The sequence below is a fragment of the Thermobia domestica genome, chromosome 1 (genome assembly GCF_964235325.1).
Source record: "Thermobia domestica chromosome 1, izTheDome1.hap1.1, whole genome shotgun sequence".
NCBI classification, from domain to species: Eukaryota; Metazoa; Arthropoda; class Insecta; order Zygentoma; family Lepismatidae; genus Thermobia; species Thermobia domestica.
In genome coordinates this window covers 241267053-241287212 of record NC_137454.1, presented here as the reverse complement: position 1 = coordinate 241287212, position 20160 = coordinate 241267053, and the positions used below count along the sequence as shown (strand labels likewise).

The 20160-nt window shown below is 34.2% G+C and overlaps 1 protein-coding gene across 1 annotated transcript in view; it reads left to right on the top strand.

The window, feature by feature from the left end:
- Positions 1-9480, top strand: part of LOC145667273 (phospholipase B1, membrane-associated-like) — a 47330-nt gene extending 37850 nt beyond the window's left edge. Inside the window, exons 6-8 of the mRNA XM_081734905.1 lie at positions 2207-2343; positions 7603-7771; positions 8931-9480. Coding sequence (XP_081591031.1) covers positions 2207-2343; positions 7603-7771; positions 8931-9088 — 464 coding nt within the window. The 3' untranslated portion in view covers positions 9089-9480. The remainder of the gene's footprint in view (positions 1-2206; positions 2344-7602; positions 7772-8930) is intronic.
- The last annotated feature ends 10680 nt before the right edge of the window (positions 9481-20160 follow it).

The window sequence follows — 20160 nt, the reverse complement described above, 5'->3', positions numbered from 1 at the left end:
GATGCGGTTTTCACTAATCGAATAAGCTGTTTCCAAGGAAGGTTTCTATATATAAAATATTCGAAAAAAGGTTGTTAATTAATTGTGAAAAAATCATACACATATACACTAGGTTAACATACTGTATTGTTCGGTATGTGCACGCACAAATTCGACGTAAGAGTGCCGATTTTGATGATTATTCTTTGTTTGAGAGAGCATGACTGCCCACCGATTTGGTTCCATGTAAATTTTGTCAGGACATATCGAAAGTCCTTGGAGTTAGCTCATAAAACGCCTCAACGGAGTATAAAAGCAGTAATTAACCAACCGACTTCAATATGTGTATACTCACGAATACCTTCAACACAGATGCGCCGATATGATTATACTTTCCTGTCTGAAGGTGTGTATTTTTCTTGTGGTTACATATAAATTTTATAAGAATCTTATGATAGTTTTGAAAGCCAGACTATGAAAATCCTCAACGGCTGAGTGTTAGTACCATATTTGTATGAATAATAAATATAACTTCAACATAGGCGATCAATATAACTTCAACTAATTTTGTTAACTTACTTTTCATTTGAAAAATATGCTTTCAAAACAGTTTGATATAAACTTTATTAAAATCTGATGATACTGTTTGAAACTAGACCATGAAATCCGTGTTCCATCTTAATATCGTAATTAACAGACTTCATTGTGTAGGTGTTCACGCATAACTTTAACTATATCTATATTGATTATTCTTTTCTTTAGTTTCAAATAGTGTACTTTCATGAGAATTATACATAAATTTTATTAGGATCTGATAAAAGGCTTTAGAGATAGACCATGAAACTCCTCAACAGCTGATAGTGTTAACACTATATGTATGTTCATTTATTATTTCGCAATACTTAAACTGATTTTTAAAAAAATGTTCACGCATGTTTCGTAGAGTGGCGTCTTGTATAGGAAAATATTGCTCTGCCTTTAATTTAAGTATCTAACTAAATGTTAGTAACAAAGTAAGGTTAGATTCTTCAAAATATTCAATCGTGGACCTCTTCAGCTTACCCTGCACCTTTACCTTAATATAACTGCAGAATCACTTTCCAAATGACTGTATGCTAATACTGTTAGGCAAACTGAGATATATTCCCAACAATAAATACAAGTATCTTCATTTCACTAATTCCATTTATTATCATATTACCTTTAAATTCGACTTGCTTTCCCAATATCTTAGTATTTCCAACTACAGAACAAACATAGCCATTATCCATCATGGTTTCAAATGATTCCTTCAATATAATCAGAGAATATTCAAAATTCATTAAAGATTCCTCCAACTACAAAACAAACATAGCCATTATCCATCATGATTTCATATAACTCACATAACATACTAGGACTCCAGTCACTACATCATAATCTATATGGTGACATAAACTAAATGTTTACACAGTATATCCTCTAGCAACCTATTAATATGTGTACGTGCCATTATTTGAAAACCTTATCATCTAGTGGTCTCATTCCATACCTACCAACACTAAACTACTGGGGTAAAGAAAACTAGAAATATATTAAAAAAAAAAACTTAATAGAAAAATAACTGACCTCAAAATCCCACTTAAAAAGTAGAAAATAAAATATTTTTTAAAAAAGCTACTTCAAAAAGAGCTTTAGATAGCAGATAATAATAATAATAATAATAATAATAATAATAATAATAATAATAATAATAATAATAATAATAATAATAATAATAATAATAATAATAATAATAATAAGATAGAAGTTAATTCATTACTATTACTCTACCTGAATTTTTTTTAAAAAAATAAACAATTCTAAATTAGATATTAATTTGTTCGAAGTGGCATGACTTTACGTTTTTTTAATAGATAAATAGTCATGAAATATTTTCTGGTTTTAAGGGCTTTGTTATTATTTTGTGCTTTTCAGAGCCTTTATTTTTTTTAACTTTTTAAAACGTTCTCATTGATGTTCAATTTCACGCAACTTTAGGAATGTTATTTCATTTTGTTTTTGATTATATAATTTTGAAAAAAAGAGGAAAACTTGTGTTTGAAATCAAATTGTTATCCGAGGTATCTTCACAACTAGAGTGTTAATCATAATTATAATAATAATGTTGGATTTGAATGAGTATGTTTGATTAGCTTTAATGCATATTGAAAAATAACTTTTCTGTCTTTTGTTTCTAACATTATAGACCTGACGGCTCATACATCTGCTCACAGTCCTCCACATTGCGCTGTTTTCCAGTCTATGTTCTGTGCGTGTGCATTTACAGATCCAGAATCGCTAGTCGATGGAGTGAGAGAATACAACAGGATACAAGAGGATCTGGTAGGTGCAGTAACTTCACATTTAATCTTCACTCCTGTGCTTTAGTAGATGAAAGGTAGAAACGTTGCAAATAGTATGGAACCACATTGTATAGGGTGGCTTTGCGATTATGAAAACCATTGTGTGTCCCCTGAGTTTTAACCCCAAGCTATACTACGATGTTTATCTATGACTCACCGCTCATGAAATTTGATTTGAGTTTGAGTTTAACGTCCCTTTTAGCAACAAGCCCATATGAGACGTGAATCTAGAGCTTCATGTGGGATCCGAACCACATGAATTTCTGCCAGGAATCGAACCTGGATCTTCCACTCCAAACCGTTCATGATAGAAACCACCTTATATATACATAATGAAATTCTTCATATTGAAATCAAATCATTTTGTAGAATCCATTGATACTGTGGATAATCAGAATACTGATGATACATGGGGAGTAATTCCTCGTATCGAAATTCATGAGTACCCTCGTCCACCTGTAACATCAGTGTAGTTACCAGTGGTTGTCTGGAATTATTTTACACTGAAGTAATATCGTACTTGAAGTCTTCTGTCTCTACTATTACCTATGTGTACTTGGATTTCTTTACTTGAATTGTCCTATATTAAGTAACAAAAAGCTCATCATCAGACACGGCTAGAAACCCATCTCCACCTTTACCCACAGTTGCCTTGAATTCCTCCTTCCATAATAACACTTCGAATAAATCTACTTCTAGACAAACATTGGACATGAAAAGTAAATTTTTTTGGTTACGGCACTACCTGAGGAGAAATTATATTTTTAGGGACATGGTAGAAGGTTCAGTGGAAGGAAAACAAGGTTAACAGGAAGTCAGTTACAATTGGCGGGTGGGTAGGTAAAGTGCGTTAAGTCAAAAATTAGTGTTTTGGAGAAATCGCATTTGAAAGTTTAGACATAAATCTAAAATCCGGTTTTGGAAGAATGATTAAGTGTGGTAACTCTTCATGCTAATAAGACTGTTTTTAATAACTTGAAAACACATCATTCGGATCAAGGCAATTTTTAAGGATTTTCATAGAATTATTGTCAGCATGCATAGAAAAAAACGACTAAGCGCATTTTACATGCGCACATTCAATTTACTCCAATGACTCTAAACTGAATGTGCGCGTGTAGAATGTGTTACGTCCTTACTTTCTATACATTCCGACAATAATACTATAAAACTCCTGGAAATACTGCTACTACTAATAGTACTGAAATACATTTTTATCCTAATTACATCGTTTCTTCAGTTCCAAAATGTACAGTTCACTTTCAAACACTTCACTTTGTTCAAGAACATCAACACAATTGTATATCCAAGAATGAGACCACTTACAGTTATGAAATAATAGTACAAAAATCCTTGAGATACTTCTACAGTTATTAGAACTATATTAGATTTTAATTCCTGTTACAATGCGTTCTTTTAAGTTCCAATTCATATTTTTCAACATGTCACATTGTTCTAATTTCAATGCACTATTGTATATCTAAGAAGGCTACCACTTACAGGTATGCACCTTCATCTCCGTTTTTGATGCTGTCAGGATGCATGTTTCTGGCTGTACAGGATGTACGAAGCTCTTTGTAAAAGTTGTGAAACGCTACAAAAACGAACTGAAGCAGGTCCAACAAATTCTTCTTCTTTTTCACGCTGATGTGAACAGGTCCTTTGCAGGCCAAATCTAGTCTCAGAATTGGAAGCTTTCCTCTTCTTGTAAAAGATAAATGTTGGAATCTGTTCTCATTCAGGAATGTTTCGTAATTAATGAAAACCTTTTCGCCTTCTTTAAAATTAAACCATTTTAGTTCTCTCCAGTTTAGACGTTCTCCCTCTTGATTCGTTTTTCTGTGTTGCAGAAGGCCTTTCAGAAGGGCAACAAAATCGAGAAAATCTTCGTTTCATTTCATATACTATGACTGGCTTATTCTTTGCTGATTGTCCCATTAGTACTGCCCATGCGGATTTTCAATGTTTCCATTTAATTTTATTCGCCTTTTCAATGATACTGTGGTCATTGTCTGACTTCATATGGGTGTTGCCGAAAACTAGAAAGTTATGATCAATGGATTCGAATGTGTTTGAGTCTTGTGAGGCTACTACTATTCACATGGTTCTTTTTTGGCCACCGCATGTGTCCGTAAACATGGTAATATGTTTGACGTCTTTAAGTAATGAGTCAGATATTCGTAAATACAAGAGCTGACCTCATTAGCATCTCGTTCGGCAATCGCTTCATGCCATGCAATGCTATAACACTGTCCACTGTTCGTTGCCACAATCATGTAAGATTGAATGTACATAACTGTCTTTTATTAAAAGCAATTGAACACTGCAAGGAAGGAGTCGGAAGACATTGTTGCATGTCAAATGTTACTGAATTCCTTGTAAGGTCATTTTTAGAAATTGCCTTATCGGAGTTCTTCATCTCATATGCTATTCTTCTTTTTGTTGATAGCCATCCAGCTCTTTCTGTATTGCTTCTTTATTCACCTCGCAAGCTGACTTGATTAATAAATAAGTTTATTACAAGTTGGGCATGTGTCTTTATGTGGTTTATGTATCGATAATTTCATTTCATGAGATACTTCGTCAAATATAAATTTGCGTACTGGAACATCTGCGCACTCTTTAAAGCTCAGCCAGGGTCACATAATATGGTAAATTCTTTGCATATTGTGCATTCCTTGCATAATGGCTTTCGTACCTTGGTAGCTACTTGCCTGCTTGAACCCACCTAACTATGCATACGATGCACAAAGGACAACTTGTTTCTCTGTGTAGAACATAATGTGAACCTTCACCATTTCTAATATATTCTTAATTAGAAGAGCTAAAATTTTAGTCTACTAAATACAATCCCTCATATCATATCTTTAATTTAATATTTCTGAAGCAAATGAACCTAACTCTACCTAAACCAAATTCAGCATATGCGACATTGTTCTATCCAAACTATGATCTTACCGCACAAATTTATGAATAGGCTTATTTACTGTATTCAAAGACCAGGCAAGTAAGTTTATTGTAAAATATAATAGCGCCATTTACTTCCTCATATTCGAATCTTCATTACATTTTCTTCGTGTTCCTCAGGATTTTCAGCAGCCTACCGTAGCAATTTCGTCCCCCCCGTGCACTCATGTCAAGTAATTGTATTCTAGAAAGCACCGGATTAAACACAACGTCTGATTTCTACACAACATTAAAATAAAATAACATACATGACTACTCAGTGTACAACAATCTCATTTCCTGCTATTATTCAATTGTCGCATCGAGCGAGCAGTTTTCCGATGGTTTCGGGGCCACTTTAGACACGACTGCCAGTGAGCGGTGTTATTGAAGCAATCCTAAAGTCATAGTACCCTCTTGTTTCTGTTTTCTTCATCATCCTTTCCTTGAGTTCTTATCTTATTGGGCATTTCCTTATGGAAAGGAGAATGTGAAATTTGAACAGCATTCAATAAAACATTTGTGTGAAAGACATTAGTATTTTCAAAAAGTAAAATCATTTACTGAACTATTGATTTCGTTTCTTAATGTTTTCAAGCTAGTGCAGAATTTGTAAATTAATGAATTAAATTTAAAAGTATCGGTGTAAAATGTCTTTTGTCAGTACAGTGTCGACATAACACATTTTGCACACTCACAATCATATTTTTACACCGTGTCTTATGTGATAAGTTATGAACACCATGACATAACACATCCTACACACCCATTTCTGTTTCGATCTGAGGTAACTCAAAATACACCTCTTCATAACTTCGCCACTATTGCCATTATGATTTATTGCACTATACCCAAGCATTCGTTTCACTTTTCTCTATCTAGTGTTTATGATAACTCAATTTGGGCAATTTTTGACCTAACGCACTTTACCTACCCACCTGCGAATTAATAATAGATGCTGAAACAAATAAATCCTCAGGATATAAAGATAGACGGTATATAGAAGCTTTCCAGTTAGCGGTAAATGGCCTTTTAGTAGTAAGACACTTATGATGATGAAAGATTGTGAAATATCAAGCTGTTTGTCCAATTGCTGGCTACGCGAGGACAAAAGTGTGTGGCTAAGTTGGATACTACTTTGACCTATCATAAATTCTAGCTTTTATTTTTTAATCCCTTTGAAAGCGATACATGTTCCACGAACATTTCGATTGCACCAACTAAATATTCACTAACATGGTACCACTGGCTGAGTTTCATTTGCATCAATGACGGTACTAACCTATTATTTGTGCAGCGAAATTCAACTTTGCGATTCAAGTTTATAATAGTTACTAATTCCGTATTACTCAGAAAGTAAAGTAAATTTCTCCATTACTCAGAAATTAAAGTAAAATTCTGCATTACTCGGAAATAAAAGTAAAGTAAAATTCTGCATTACTCGGAAATAAAATTAAAGTGAAATTCTGGACTACTCAGAAATGAAAGTAAATCTTAACAATCATATTCCATCCTCTAAATAGTTTCCTTTTTCAACAAGACGAAATTGTTATGCTGGAAAGAAGATCTGACAGTGAGTTGAGTTCACCAATGTTTGCTTTTAGATGAACTTTGATTGACAATAAGTATTTCATTTTCATATGATGTGCGTAATATTTTGTTTTAATCTTGAAGGAGGCAATACAATTAGGAGGATTATTTCTACGCAAGGAGAGAAAAAGGCAACTACCCAACCTGTTTATTAACCAGCTGTATATTGAACCTTATTTTTCTTTGATCAATTATTTCGGTACAAAATTAACATTATGCAATATAGTGGAGCAAATAGGGTTTTGATATGGATTTTTTAAACTGGTTTTAACAAGGCGGGAAACATGGAAGATTGTTCATTTACTTTATGGATTCAAAGTTTCGAATTCTTCACATATTTAACTTTGATTTGTGTGATTCCAGATTTAGTTTAAAACAAAAATTTATTAATTGACTTTTAATATGCATGTGGGCTGCTATGGGCAGAAACATAACCAATAATCAAAAACAAGTGTTTTAGCTATTTCACTAACAGCACGAATTCAACTATAATGAAATGTTATACTTTGTAATCTCATTGCTTAATTAAAGCTGTAAAGATGGCAAGAAATTTTGCTAAGTTTCAATCAATAAACCCTACCAGCCTACGTTTATATAACAGCTTTTTGATATACAAATATGTATATGCAAGTAACATGATTTTATTACTGACAGAATGTTACATGTAACAGAATTTTACATTTAATTTTGCTCCTTTCAACAGATCAATAGCGGCCGTTATGATGGAAGTGATGATTTTACCGTCGTCCTACAACCATTCTCAGCTTTTGATTATCTTCGAATAAAGGGAGACATTTTCGGAAGAGAGATCCCGGACACTTCTTATTTGGCCCCGGATTGCTTCCACATTAGTCAAAAGTTGTTGGCAGAGGGTAAGAATGTATGATATGTAGATATGTACGTAAGGAAGATATGAAGATACAGTATGTACGTAAATAAAACTATGACATAAGTAATACTGAATATTTGAAAATTTTATTTGGTAAGCACTTCACTCTTTAGTACAAAACCAAACAATAAGTAACTCCAAGAAATATCACGAACTACTGTCTACTGTGAAATAAAATGATTAAATGTTGTCGGTATGAAAAGATTCGAGAATTTCCAGTTTTGTATTCTCAAACGTAACAGTATAATTGACAATTGTCTTTCTCAAGGACTATTTCTAAAATAATCAGTTTGAGTAATATGTTTACTTACATCTGTGTCAATTATGTTTAATTTAATGTGTCAACAACAAGGTGAATTCAAGTAAAATGAATATGATACTGCTATCACATATCCTCAATGTTTTTCTTCAAAATGTAGTTTATATGTTACTATCAGTTTTGCATATTAAGTATTTTTCGTATAACATATATCCACTAGATAGCATTTCAATGTTATGACTTTTTTGTAATCCAACGTTCTAATGTCATAATCAATGAACTTTTGTTCAAAAGTCATGAAATGACATTAATTTAAAAAAAAAACAATTAAATGGAACTAAACTCTTTATTATTTTTTGAGCAAAATTTCATCGATTTATGATACACGTAATATATATTTTTACAAAACGTTGAAAAGTATCAAATACTTCCTCTCGTTTAATTTCACTTCTGCACACTTACTAATTTCTACACTAACATGGAGAAAACTTGAAGTATTTGTTTTGAAAATATTTTGAATCTACATGTTCCTTTTTCCTTTTACAAAGCATGCAGTATATACATACATGGGTCTGTGTGTTTTCATTTAACGAGATTATTACATTTAAAGATAACTCTTATAACCTGATTCACGAATTTATGGACCGGCTGTTACATAGTCAATATAATTATCTTATTGTTTACTATGAAATTATTTAACTAATTTTATTTTAGCAATAGAAAAATAACCTAATTTTCACAGTGATCGAAGAAGTATAAAGATTATTAGTTTTTATCAACTGAATATAGAACTTATCTGATATTCTGCATTAGTTATAAATACATTTTCAAAAGTAAATATATATATTTTAACATTGACGAAAATTTCTTTTTGGAATTTTAGCTGCCAATCTGCAATGGAACAACATGCTTGAACCTGAAGGAAAGAAAAGTAGAATTTGGAGACCAATGTTTGAAAGATTTTTGTGTCCTTCTGGAAATGCACCATATTTTTTTACGAGAAATAATTCTATCAACTATTTCAAAAGAGGCCATCAGTAAATGAAAAGGAAATATTAAGCAAAGGTTTACAGAATAATAATAATGTGCTGCTAGAACAAGTATTCACAAACAGTGTTCACCGCTACAGCTGCGACGAAACTAACGATCTCTCAGGAGCAAGTTAGGCCATAGAAACTAATTTCGCATGCAGGTCCACATAACGGAATAATTATATTTTTTATTTTCGGTAATTGAATTGCATTTCTTTTGTACACTGTAATGTTCTTTTATGATCAAAATATTGTACAAAGTATCTTAACGTTAGATATGCAATAATGTAAAATTTTTATACATGTTTCGGAGGATTTTAAGTTAGCGTGCCAAAAAACGAACATAAAGTTCAGAAATGCTGTACTAGAATAATCAAATATGCATAGCAAAAATAAACTAGTTTTCTATGAATAAAGCCTGAATTGAGTATATTATTCTCTATGAATAAAGATTGACTTGAGTATTTTGTTTTCTATGAAAAAAGCGTTAAGCATCTTGTTTTATATGAACAAAGCTTTAATGGATTATTGTATTTGCAAAGAATTAATCATGAATTTGACACTTTGGTTTCCATATGGGAAGCTTTACTTTAGAAATCAACTGAATGATTTACTTTACAGTAATTAACCTTTGAGCCTTTATATGTTAAAAGCTGTGTCAGCTGTTACATTTGATCCTTTGTGTCCTATTGGTTTCAATATTGAAATTGCGGTAATGAGAATTTTATCCTCAAGACCAACCCGTTTTCTTGTAAAACAGTCAATGCATATCATCAAGTGCTTCTAGCTAGTATGGTTAACAGGATAACACTTAAAAATGCTATTATTTCTTATTTATTTTTTTCTGCAATATTGTCGTAATATATAACATATATCAGTCGATTGAAAGTAGCATACTTGAATGTAAATTAACATGCGTAGATTTAGAGAAAATCGATAAAAATGAAGTTTAAGAGCGCTATAAAAGTGCTTTATTGCTAATAATAAAAATTGACAGGCTAGAAGAAGTTGAAAAATCTATTTATGTGCTGTGTGTTAAAAACAACTTACGTTGTAACCTAGTAGATTTTGTCTTGTGTTGTTCATCTTTTCTTAACGATTACACACACAAACATCTTTACATACATACTACTTATAACATATAGCTAACACCCGTGCTCCAGTTATGATACCAGGGTCCTGGACGTCTTTTATTTGGCTTTCTTCTTAGTCTTTTTCTCTATATAGAGTAAGGTGACCGATGATGGCCACCCCTAACAACTTTTCCTTATAATTTCAAAATAGCTGAAGAGAAAACTATCATGCTCAACCATTGCTCTGTCCTCTTACTATTATCAGATAAATAATGAATCATCCTGTAGTATCTATAGAGAACAGATCGGAAATGTGAAAGTGTTCACAAAGACCAACATAGGAATACCATACCCAATGATGGCCACCCTCATCGCCTATGATGGTCACTCAAAGAAGAATAGTCTTAAGTGTGTTAAAAACAAATAGTCACATGTATGTTTGGCAACACTCTATAATATATAAGATATTGAAAATACAGTGATATTTGTCGTCTAATATTTGAAGCCACATTGAAGAGAATACATTTTAAATAGTTGTATTATGTAGCTGCTAGTTGAAAAGCAGTGAGTAGTGCTAGTGCATCCTACTTGAAAACTCACGAGAAACTTAAATATCTTGTTCTAAGTAAAAGTGTAACATTAACATTTAAGTTTACGCGTACATAATCTCATTTGTATTATTTGACAGTTTAAAGATAATTGTAATTAAACATAACATTTTCAACATTCCACTCTTTCTCTTGGATACCACAATATCTTATGGCTAGTATATTCCATATCAAAACATCTTCCGCAAAAATATTTTGTTTTCGTCAGCACACATTATGACTGTTCGCACGTTTCGTGGGCCCAAAGATTACACAAAACACACTGAATCCAATCAACTTTGTTCACAGCACTTTTCTCGTAGTAATTTTTGCCACAACACACACAAAGATCAGAATCATCATTTGACAACTTCAATTTTTTTCTAGCAGGAAATTTGTTACCAGTGGTACGAACAAAATAACTAGATATAACACCACGGGTTTGCGGAATTGCTTGTTTCACGTTGTCCGTAGTAAGTTGAGGAGCAGGATCGCTACTGCCTATGTTATGTGTGCCTTTGCGATCTCCTTTAAGTTGCTTCTCGCGAAGCGTTTGCAGTTTATTTGGCAAAACAGGATTGAATTTATGCGGTTTCATACGTTTGTTTCTTACCATACTTTGTGTCTTCATCAATGGAACAGGGGACAATGCAGAAAAGCTTATGTGATTGTCATTACCTAACGGGGAATTAACAACTTGGTCGGGTTTACACGAGATAGGAGAACAAGGGTTAACACTGTCACTTACACTTGAACACGCTTCAGCAACTTCATGATGGGAATTAGTTGTAGCAGCCTCAGAAAATCTTTCTTCATGTGCAGCGCAATCTGGGGATGGTTCACCAGCGAAGTCAGCGACAAAGGCATGGTCCGGAATTTTGCTTGGCATTACAGGAAAAATTCCGCATCCCGCAAAACCATTCACAGCATTCTGAAGTGTGGCAGCCTTCAACCAAGCTTCAAAAAATATACTGCCAAAATCTCTTTTAGAAAAGTTCACCCCAGGGTTGTGTCTTATCCAGTTGTTTGTGGCTGCATTGTAGTGACATTTCAATGACTTAAACACAGCCTTATCTAATAGCTGGAGCCAGTGTGTGGTGTGGGGAGGTAAACAGCGAAGATTTATTTCATTTTCTGCAACAAATTCCAGCGTTTCAAGATGGTAGATATGCGCAGTGTCCATCAAGAAGAAGAAGAAGAAAAACAGGCCCAGGAGTACACTTGGAACGAAAGAATTGTATCCACGCGAGGAATAATGCAGCGTTTGTGTATCCACTTTCTGAATATTCAATAACAGTCCAAGGGGGAAACCCCCTTTCGAACTCAGGTCTTCTTCTCTTACCCTTAAAAATAACAAACGGTTTTATGAAATCACCACTTGCATTGCAACACATTGGCCACGCTGATCATCATACGAACCCTTCACTGTGACCATCATAGGGATACTAGAATCTCCCTCTCATTTGACGTCACCGGCTGCACACACGTGACTTTGTGAACACCACTCTAAGTCGAAATTGAACCTCTGGTAACAGCAAGAATGACACAAATGGGAGAATAATGTGTAACACAAATTACGCCTAAAACCACGCAATGAATTCATGTCTCATTTTACAACGTACCCGAAAAATGTACCTATTGGCACTTCATAACTCAGTTACTCTAATACTACTTACCATAATTTCCCGCAAATTTGACAGCCTTTTGCGCGTGTCACTTCCTTCTTTCACACTGCATTACTACTGCCACCTGTTGTGTCTATGCGAAAATATCAAAGGGTGGCCATCATAGGTAGAGTGACCATCATCGGTCACGTTACTCTACGTGTATAAGAAGCTACGATATTTTTAAAGTATGCATAAATGTTCTACTTATTTCTCAATATTGGTTATACATATATATGGCACCGAATTGAAATTCCGCCGCTGCAGTTATTCGGTCGGAATTCTGCTCATGTGCGATGTGTACCTATATCTGTTAGCAGCACACACACCTGTTGCGAGCTTAAATTCAGCACCAGAGTAGTGAAGTGTATGGCGAAATTATTATGAGTTATACAATGGTACGGAAATGAGTTAGAGCTTTTAAAGATGCCCACACGAATGTTTATGACGAGGGATGAAGTGGGTGACCTTGTGTCATCACTGAAGACTTGGTGCAGAAAGTTGATGAAAATGTGAAAGTGAACAGACAATTTACGATTTCGTCTTTATCTGGTAAGCTTCCTCAAGTTTCAAGAAGTGTTCTATGTGATATTGTGAATCAATGCTTAAGTTATCGAAAGTTTTGCTCACGCTGGGTACCGAAAATGTTGACTGAGGTGCATAAAACCAATGTTTCGCCACTGCGTTGACTTTCCTTGAGCGGTACAGTGAGGAAGATGGTCACTTTTTAAGCAAAACTGTCACAAGCGACGATACGTGGGTGACTTACGTTACACCGGAATTGAAGCAACAATTCATGGAATGGCGTCATTCAAAATCATCTAAAGAAGGTAAAGTTCAAGCAAACAATTTAAGTCTGAAAAATCATGTGTACTTTGTTTTGGGACAGCAAGGGGATGTTTTGTCTCGTGTGATAATAGTTTCTACGACGTATCGTGAGACCTTACGGAAACTGCGCCGTGCAATCCAAAACAAAAAGCGTAACTTGCTAAGTAGGGGGATTGTTTTGCTTCATCACAGTGTCTGTCTACACGCGACAACTCAAACTCAAAATCTCATCCCATCATTCGACTGAGAACAACTTGATCACCCTCTGTACAGTCCCGATCTAGCACACAGGACTACCATATGTTCCTGAATTTAAAAAAGCATCTGGGTGGTCAGCGCCACGGCAACGATGAGGTGAAAACGAGTGTGTTGCAGTAGTTGTCAAATCACGCGGCAGACTTCTATGAGGATGGCATTCTAAAGCTTGTAGTACGATACGATATTTTCTTAATATTTATCTTAATATTACGATAAGTATCGTAATAAAAGTAGATTAAGATAGAGACTTTTATTTAACAATAAAATTATTACGAAAAGTATACGTGCTTTTTTATTTTTAATTTTCAAAACGGTACTTACTTAAAGTGCATATCTCGTACTTTTATTCTTTTATTTGGTACTTATTTTCCCTTGCTTTTGCAAACTCATAAATTGTCTTTATACATTTTGTGTAAGGCAAGTGTACGCAATTTCGCTATTCCGCAGTGTTTGCAATTCCGCCAGGTACCTGTATTTCCGAACACGCTGGCATAAATCCGTAGAGTGGGCTATTGTATAGGTAGGTAGCGCATGGTAAACGTGTTTTGTACCATTTCGATGGGTAGCCCTAGACGCGAAAGACATTCAGTCAGTGTATGCGATAGACGTGGTGTTGTTAAAAGATAGAGAACAACGAAGTGAGGTCCATTGTTCCAGAAGGAAGATTCGAAGCTTTGTATTAAGTATTGCATTGTGAAGACGAATGTTTTATGTTTGCAGTGATATGTGGAAAGCTGTGGGTTGTACATTGGGAGTCATATTGTCACCCTATTTCTGTAGTCCTTGGAAGTGCTTGCAATTTCGCCATGCAGAAAAAGGGTAGCGAAATGGGAACCTATGCTAATGTACATGACCTAATGCAGCAACGGCAGTGATATTCCCTTTTCTTCGATTTTGATATCTCCTTTATTTCGATTTAGTTGCAGATAATGGCAGACAGACGGAATAAAGGGAAGCACTGCAACTGTTCATCGATCTATTTATAAAACATTGTGATCAGCGTTACCCAGCATCAGCTATGTGTCAACGCTGCAAGTAAACAATTCAACATACCACGTCGAACATTAGGTGTCTATGTACAAGCACGAAGGACACAACGTACACTCTCTGGTAGAAAACCTGTGTTAAATATTGCAGAGGAAGATGTCTTAGTCCAGAGTATTGTGCGGCTAGGGGACGTAGGATTTCCTTTCACATCTCGACTGTTGAAAAGATGTGTCTACAAGTTTTGTATACAAAACAAAGCTACATCCTTTCAACAACATACAAGGTGCAGCAAGTCGAACATGACTTCGTGGATTTTTGTTGCTGCACCCTGAAGTGGCGAAGAGAAAAGTTCAGCATTTAAGTGAAGCCAGGGCCCAGAAGTTAAATAAGTAAATATTTACTAATGATTATGTATTATATTTATCATAATATTCATGTGGTGAAAATATGTACTTCAGTATTTGTTTTGTCGAGCAGTTTGACTTGTGAGTTTTGCTTATAGTAAGTAGGGGTGGCAAAATTGTGGACAGGCTGTATGCAATTTCGCCAGTTGCACACTTTTTTCTTTTCTATTTGGAAGTGCCATACTATAAGCGTACAGATTTTATTTTTGCCCCACAGATAACTAAAGCGTATACTATCCATTTCCAGTACGGACGTACTCACCATACCTATGAGGAATTTTCAACAGTCGTTCAAAGCTTAACGTGGCGAAATTGTGCACACCTACCTTTTAAGAAATATACTAAAGAATACTTCCAAAAGAAGAAATAGGATGATTGGATAGATTATGAGGCATGAATGAATTATTCTATTAGCTATGGAGGGAATGGCAGAAGGAGAAATACCCAGAGGAAAGCCAAGATTTAAATATATGGACTAAATACACTAATCAAAATAATACAAGACACAGGATAGACAAGGGGAAATGAGAGGCCTGTCTCAGAATAGAGAAGAGTGGATAACTATGTAAAACCACACAAACGATTGCTGATTTGAAGAAGACAAGAAAAAATCTTACATCTGTACAATATGTTTTCACGCGCTGTTCTTCTGTGTTTCAAGAAACATAAGAGAAAAATCTGAATATTAGTTATGTTCACTTCACTTTAGAGTCATCTAATAACTAACGCAGTGAAAAGCTCTATTCCATTTTGGACTGGCATAGAGTCACAGACTATTAAAATGAGTAGCGAGAATAAAACCATAGCACAAAATATACTTTATTTGTTTCTACATTCAGATAACGAATTTTAAACATATAACTGAATACGTAGTTTCCTATGTTCGTCAAATTTTTTGTTTTCTGCTTTATAAAATTTTTGAGTTAGAGTAATAACAAAATTATCAAAACTTACACAACTATATTAGTCATGTCGATCTGTCCGTTTGTAACTATGCCACGAAAATTGTTAATAAGATGTAGTAAAAAAATACTATTTAGTATCGGGCAGCCTAAGGCTCAGAATGTTAAGGATAAATACTATTTTTATATTCTACGTAATCTAGAACTAATATAAATGCTACAAAATTAGGTACATTAAAACAATTAAGTTTGTTTCTTCTTTAGAGAGACAATTTGGCAGTCTGAGATGAAGCACTTTCGAACTAATTATAGAACTCGACTATTACTCTCATTAAAATTCTCTCCAGTTCTGAGTATTTCCAAAGCACACCTATCTTGGTAATTATGAAACAGGAACATAAGATTCTCTTGAAACAAATTAACTCCACTTACAGTAGAATACATGCTTTCGAAGAGGGTATGATTTCTTACCACATACGAGTAACATTGGGATAACAAGTACCTACACCAAACTTACTTGGAGGTAGAGCTACAGGTTCAAGTTTACTAAATGATTATAGTTTATTTAACTTAAAAGTTATTTCACAAACCTGTAAGATTGTACAAGATACGTAGACTCGCATCACAAAATGGAGTAGACGGACCCACAAACGCTATTGTGATATACTTTTATGTCTAAAATTACCGCCTAATACACAACATATAATTACATATTTTTCTCTATTTAATGCAGAAAATTAATTTTCAGTTAGAAAACAACGTATCTGAAATTATCGTGGACATAATACTTTAACCAAAGATGATGGGTGGATAAAGATTGTTATTACGTAATATATGACTATTCTCTTATCCACATTACACTATTCCTTTTCTATGTACCGGTGCATTATGATATAAAGGTAACCAAGAATGTTCTGCCGCTTTTTCACCCACGACCTTCGAACATCAATATGCCATCTAAGACGTAGCTGGAAGATTATCAATTGTCCCCATCAGCATCGACGACCTTCTGCGAACGTCCCATGTTCACTTTGTCCTTACCCAAGTTCACAGAGTAACTGAACTGCCACAACCAGGTAGTATGTTGGATACACCCACACCAACAACTGGCCTTCGCCTTATCTTCATTCGCAATCAACTCACGGTGTGAGGGCCAATTGAACACAGACCTCCACAAAAAGTGACAAAATTTGTTTGTTATCTTTATAATAATGGAAGGCAAACGTCTCAGCCTGAGTGTTATGCTAATCCCTAATAATAAACAAGCATGCCAAGACATCGCTACTGCTTTATCGCTTGCTACTCAATGATTTAATCAACACAATGTCTATAATAGAGTAATTGAATAATTACATTAAAATAGTAGTGAGTTTGAAGTGGTTGTTGCGCAAACTAAAAAAAAAAGTTCATTGTATTATAGTTACCAAATCTAAAGATTTATTAAACGCCAACGCCCTGCTCGCAATGAAATACACTTCTCCTGAAATAAGCAGTCAAGTAATGTTGGGCCTAATCAGAGGAATCATGGGTACGTCTCCACCAAATGAAAATAGTATCGCAGCGTCCACCCAGCAATACTAGTGGTGAGATGCTTGAAAGGAAGAAATCGCGAACTTGCATCTAGAAAGCCATTATTAACGGTGAGGGAAGCCGATGTGCTTACCACATATCACCCCAAATGCATGAGTCGGTTGGTAGGCCCTGCCTCCCTAAGGGCTGTTGCGAATAGAGTTGAGTTGAAATGTTTACATAACACGTAAATACTTGCACGCCGAATATTATTTTTGTGCTGGGGCGATTCTCAGCGTTACGCACAGAACATTTGTACACAAAAACTGCTTTTTAAAACAAAAATGTATTTTCAAATAAAATAAAAAGTTTGTCAAAATTAGGGGGAAAATTATTAGTGCATAGTTAAATAAAATGAAACACTCAAAACAATTGCAAATTTGAGTTATAAGCCAAAATTAAGCGTTATACACGGGACTCAGACAAAAAGCTCATTTGACAATTTGAATTTCATTGGACATTCTCTGCGATTTATGGCAGCGTTTTCATTTTATATGCCATCACTTATGTTCTGCATTCATTCTCCTTACTGTGTATTATATTTTTAAGTTGGAAAATAGAATTTAATTAGCTTCACATTATGTTTTCTTTTTCGACTCACCGTTACGCACGGGACAGAAAAGTAACCATGCAATTGTCTGATTGAGCTCCCTCGTGACTGAGCGGTTAGCGTACGTGCCTTTGGCGTGGGGGAACCGGATTCGATTCCCGGCGGGAGCTCATGTGGTTCGGATTCCACGTTAATCAGTAGGTTCACGTCTCATATAGCCTCGCTGCTGAAAAGGGAAGCTAAAATAAAATCAACGCAATTGTCTAGTTGTTTTAAAATTGTTATTATGCAATAGCCTTACGAAAAAGATTAATATTTTAAGATTAACATTAGGACATTGACAAGCATAAAAATTTTGCATCCATAATTTAATTTAAATGAATTAAATTACATTCCAAAGTATCAAAGTCGCACTTTGCTAGACAACTCGCTTAGTATTAGTGTCTTTGGGCTACTTCTCTGAGCGCTGATCGGTGGCGTTCAAACCACACAATGTTGTACAGCTGTTGAGTTGTTCGATCCTCTGTGCTACCTACCAAACGTTGAGTCGTTTGAACGCTGTCATTGTCAGGTTAAATGCGGGAAAGTGAATTAAAGGGAAACAGTTGGTTTTTGATTATTTGGTATGATTGTTTGTTACTTCACAGTGAAGATTTTATTTAGTGTGATTTTTTTAAAAGTAATATGGATTCACAGGCAAGTAACTGTGTTCGAAGTAATATTGTCAGTAATGAACTAAATCGATCAACAAAAGCAATGAGTGGGGCTGAAGTGGCTAGATAATTAAGACAAACAAGGGGAAGATGGGACTGAAAAATAAAGTGAGGATGCAACGTTATAGGCAAGTTAAAAGATTAACTCTTTTCGTATCACGTTCCTTTTACGAAGATCATTGTTTCGTTGTTGGCCATTTAGAAGAGGAAAACTCTAAAATGTGAAGAAGAACAAGGTAATACAAGTTATATTGGTTCAAGGAAAACGAAAAGAGTGACAGTGTACAGAATGATATATTCATCCAGTGATGGGAGCGACATTAATTCAGAATACAACTTTGAAAACGATGTTCAAAATGATATTCCAACCTCCAACTGTCGAGCTCAGAATGGACAATATTCGAGCAGGTGTTTCCTAGTGAAATTTGGTTGTGTTTCTTCCAGAAATAGGATTAAATATCGGTATGTATGTCTGTCTCAAAGTGATGTAGAAGAAGATGGGCACATTAGAGTAACAAATCTGAAAGGCATAAACAACAGTTGTATAAAGTTTTGTCTTGACGAAAAGAACAGATCTTATGTCCCATTTGATCAAGTTTTAAATATAGCCTATACTTCCAGTACCTAATTTGTTGATAAAGGGTGAAAGAATAAATTTAAAGAACCAATAGACGTTTTTGAAAGGAACTAAAGAGTTTTGAAGCGATCCCCTACGAGACTGTCAAACCATCTTAGATATCTACCTTTCTAATGAAATATATATATATATATATATATATATATATATATATATATATATATATATATATATATATTTATCATTATACAGTAATATTTTTCTAAGTCTCGTGATAAATGTTTCTATGTAACTTGACGTAGACGTTTTAAATAGTTACGTTTAGTTATGTTTGGTATAGTTTCTGTCAGAAAATTCATGTTTCTTTGAGTTAATATAAAAGTTTATTGTTCGTTGTTTAGCTTCAATAACAACAAACACGTATTGAAATTTTAATAACTTGATTTTATTCACTTTCTTGCATAAATGTGTAAATGTCGTTACGTTAAGTAACGTTACGCACAGGACAACATTTCTATACGTACCTCATAAAATAAATAAGGAAGATAATAAACAAATTGAATAGGTACCACTAACAGGCTAATAATAATTCTACTTTGGAGCGAAAGTTTCAATACTTTATCTTCTACAATTACAAAGGAAAGTCAAAAAATACATATTTTTCGTTACGAACGGTACAGCAAAATATGACATGAGAAAACTACGATTTTTGTCTACCAGAATAAAACATTAATTAAAACAAAATTGTCAAACTTTTGCCAAAGGTCCACTTCATATTTTTAGTTGTTAATATAATTACAGATTTAGAATTTAGTTTGAAAATTATTTAAAAATTGGGATATGTGAACAGTATTGAGCAGGGATATGTGAACAGCAAAACCTAGTAAATAGATTTCACAAAAAGATTTTAAATGTGTCAGTATATAGTTACACTATTTCTTAATAGAAAAACATAAACACCATAGTTTGA